The following is a 2,500-nucleotide window of genomic DNA, read 5'->3' as shown; positions in this document are numbered from 1 at the left end:
TCCGGGACAGTTTTTTGATATTCTGAAAGGCGTTCAGCAGATCCATATTGACTGAGACACAGGCTAGGTTCCCTTCTAACTCCCCTGTACCTTCTGACCTTTTGGACTTCATTGAGGAAAATAAATCATCTTCATCTGATGAATGTTGTCCGACTTGCTCCAGCCTCCTGGTCAAGGTGTTGTCTGACATAGACTAGACCTGTAGAATGACAAACAACATTTCTGACAATTAAGTATTGAGCTGCCATCAAGAGTGCATCATAACACAGAAATAGCTATACATAGCAACTTGAGATGACAGACCTACAGTATGTATACAGAATTATAGCATTATTTTCTATTTCTACATGAATCACAATTCATAATCCTCAATTCTTGCTAACCGAGACCCCTGAGCATGAACATGAAAGACCTGCACGTTGCAAAGCCACCACTTATCTGACTAAACATCATGATAAATTCCAGATAACGATATACACATTGACTTGTCCAACTGTCTGACAACGATGGTCTGCGCATTCACGTTGCTCTGTTTCAAGGCATGGGAGCCAGCCAAATGATTAGCTTAATATCAGTTTATGAGGTGTATTTCATTGCTGATGACTGATCTGCAGTCTTTAACACAATATGAGAGACTGAACATAATAATTATTATTAGTCTATTGGATGACGGCTGTCGACGTTAGCATACTCAGGGCGGTTGCAAGCGCTAGCCAAAATGAGGCTACCAGTGCCATGAAACGCATATTTTGCTTAATGGAGCAAAGCTAACTAAACGACAAAAATGCTGTCTGAACTACTAATGGAAAGGGACAAATACTGTACTTACCAACACATGCTTGCGCAGATTTGAAGATGAATTTTTATAAGCAGAAAGTTCTGACTGGCGGGTTAGGCACAGTTTACACAGCATTATATAGCTGTTGCCTCTTTTACGTTGGAAGGCAAACTGCTTGCTGAGATGTGGCCACGGGTTTTCTTCATCTTCTTTCAACTGGCGGAAAGTTCGGTGCTTCAGCTTGTTGGTTGACCGCACTATCATCTTCCTCCATCTCTATCTCTCGTGACTCAAGGATTCCCACCTTGAACTATGTTTTTTTTTTTTTTTTTACTCAGTAACGGATGTAATTTCCAATGTAGCGAAGTACAATACTTCAGTCAAAATCTACTTAAGTAAAAGTAAAATTACCGATTTCAAAAACTACTTAAAAATTACAAAGTACACAAAAAAACTACTCAATTACAGTTACGTGAGTAAATGTAATTTGTTACTTTACACCTCTGGTGGCGAGTGCATACGTCTGGAATTCATGACACACACATCCCCACACACTCCTTCACTTTGGGAGACCTTGTGTGGCCAAGTCCAGGCTCCAACATGGAGCACATCAGCTAGCATGGAGCACATTAGCTAACATGGAGCACATTAGCTAACATGGAGCACATCAGCCAACATGGAGCACATTAGCTATCAGCTAACATGGAGCACATTAGCTAACATGGAGCACATTAGCTAACATGGAGCACATCAGCCAACATGGAGCACATTAGCTATCAGCTAACATGGAGCACATTAGCTAACATGGAGCACATTAGCCAACATGGAGCACATTAGCTAACATGGAGCACATTAGCTAACATGGAGCACATCAGCCAACATGGAGCACATTAGCTATCAGCTAACATGGAGCACATTAGCTAACATGGAGCACATTAGCTATCAGCTAACATGGAGCACATTAGCAAACATGGAGCACATTAGCCAACATGGAGCACATTAGCCAACACTACAGGTGTCAGTCAGCTGTTCATGATGAATCTCATGTATATGTAACTTGTGTGTGTGTGCGTGTGCGTGTGTGTGTGTGTGTGTGTTCGGTGTGTGTGTGTGTGTGTAGGGGAGTTGGGTGTATATTCTATGAGATGGCTGCTGGTCGGCCTCTGTTCCCTGGATCCACCGTGGAGGATGAACTGCATCTTATCTTCAGACTACTAGGTGAGGGAGCAAAAAAACACACACACACACACACACTGGTCCACACACACACACTTTCACACACTGGTCCACATACACACACACACACACACACACACACACTGGTCCACACACACACACACACACACACACACACACACACACTTTCACACACTGGTCCACACACACACAAAAAACACTCACACACACACACACACACACACACACACACGTCATCATACTGATGATGAATGAGATGCGATCTAAATATAAACACTCACACAGTCTTACTCATTCACAGTCACAAGCCCAAACATGACCACTTCAGACGCCCATATCCACACACACACACACACCGTTTCATTGGGACCTATTGCAAACATACACAGAGTGTGTGAATGGCTGTGAGAATGTTTGTGTGTGTGCGTGTGTCTGTCTGTGTTTGTGAGAGAGAGCGAAAGAGAGAGACAAAGACTGTGTGTGTGTGTGTGTGTGAGGAAATAAACACCTGCTCTCCAGACATGA

At 42.9% G+C, this 2,500-nt stretch overlaps 1 protein-coding gene across 2 annotated transcripts in view; it reads left to right on the top strand.

The window, feature by feature from the left end:
* Positions 1-2,500, top strand: part of cdk17 (cyclin-dependent kinase 17) — a 64,164-nt gene that overhangs the window by 55,537 nt on the left and 6,127 nt on the right. For both annotated transcript variants that reach the window (XR_006152900.1, XM_031582289.2), the window contains exon 12: positions 1,899-1,996. Coding sequence is in view for 1 of the 2 variants with exons in the window: in XM_031582289.2 (XP_031438149.1) it covers positions 1,899-1,996 (98 nt within the window). In the remaining variant the exon portion in view is untranslated. The remainder of the gene's footprint in view (positions 1-1,898; positions 1,997-2,500) is intronic.

The sequence above is a fragment of the Clupea harengus genome, chromosome 16 (genome assembly GCF_900700415.2).
Source record: "Clupea harengus chromosome 16, Ch_v2.0.2, whole genome shotgun sequence".
Lineage (NCBI taxonomy): Eukaryota > Metazoa > Chordata > Actinopteri > Clupeiformes > Clupeidae > Clupea > Clupea harengus.
This window is presented reverse-complemented; position numbering and strand designations above follow the sequence as displayed.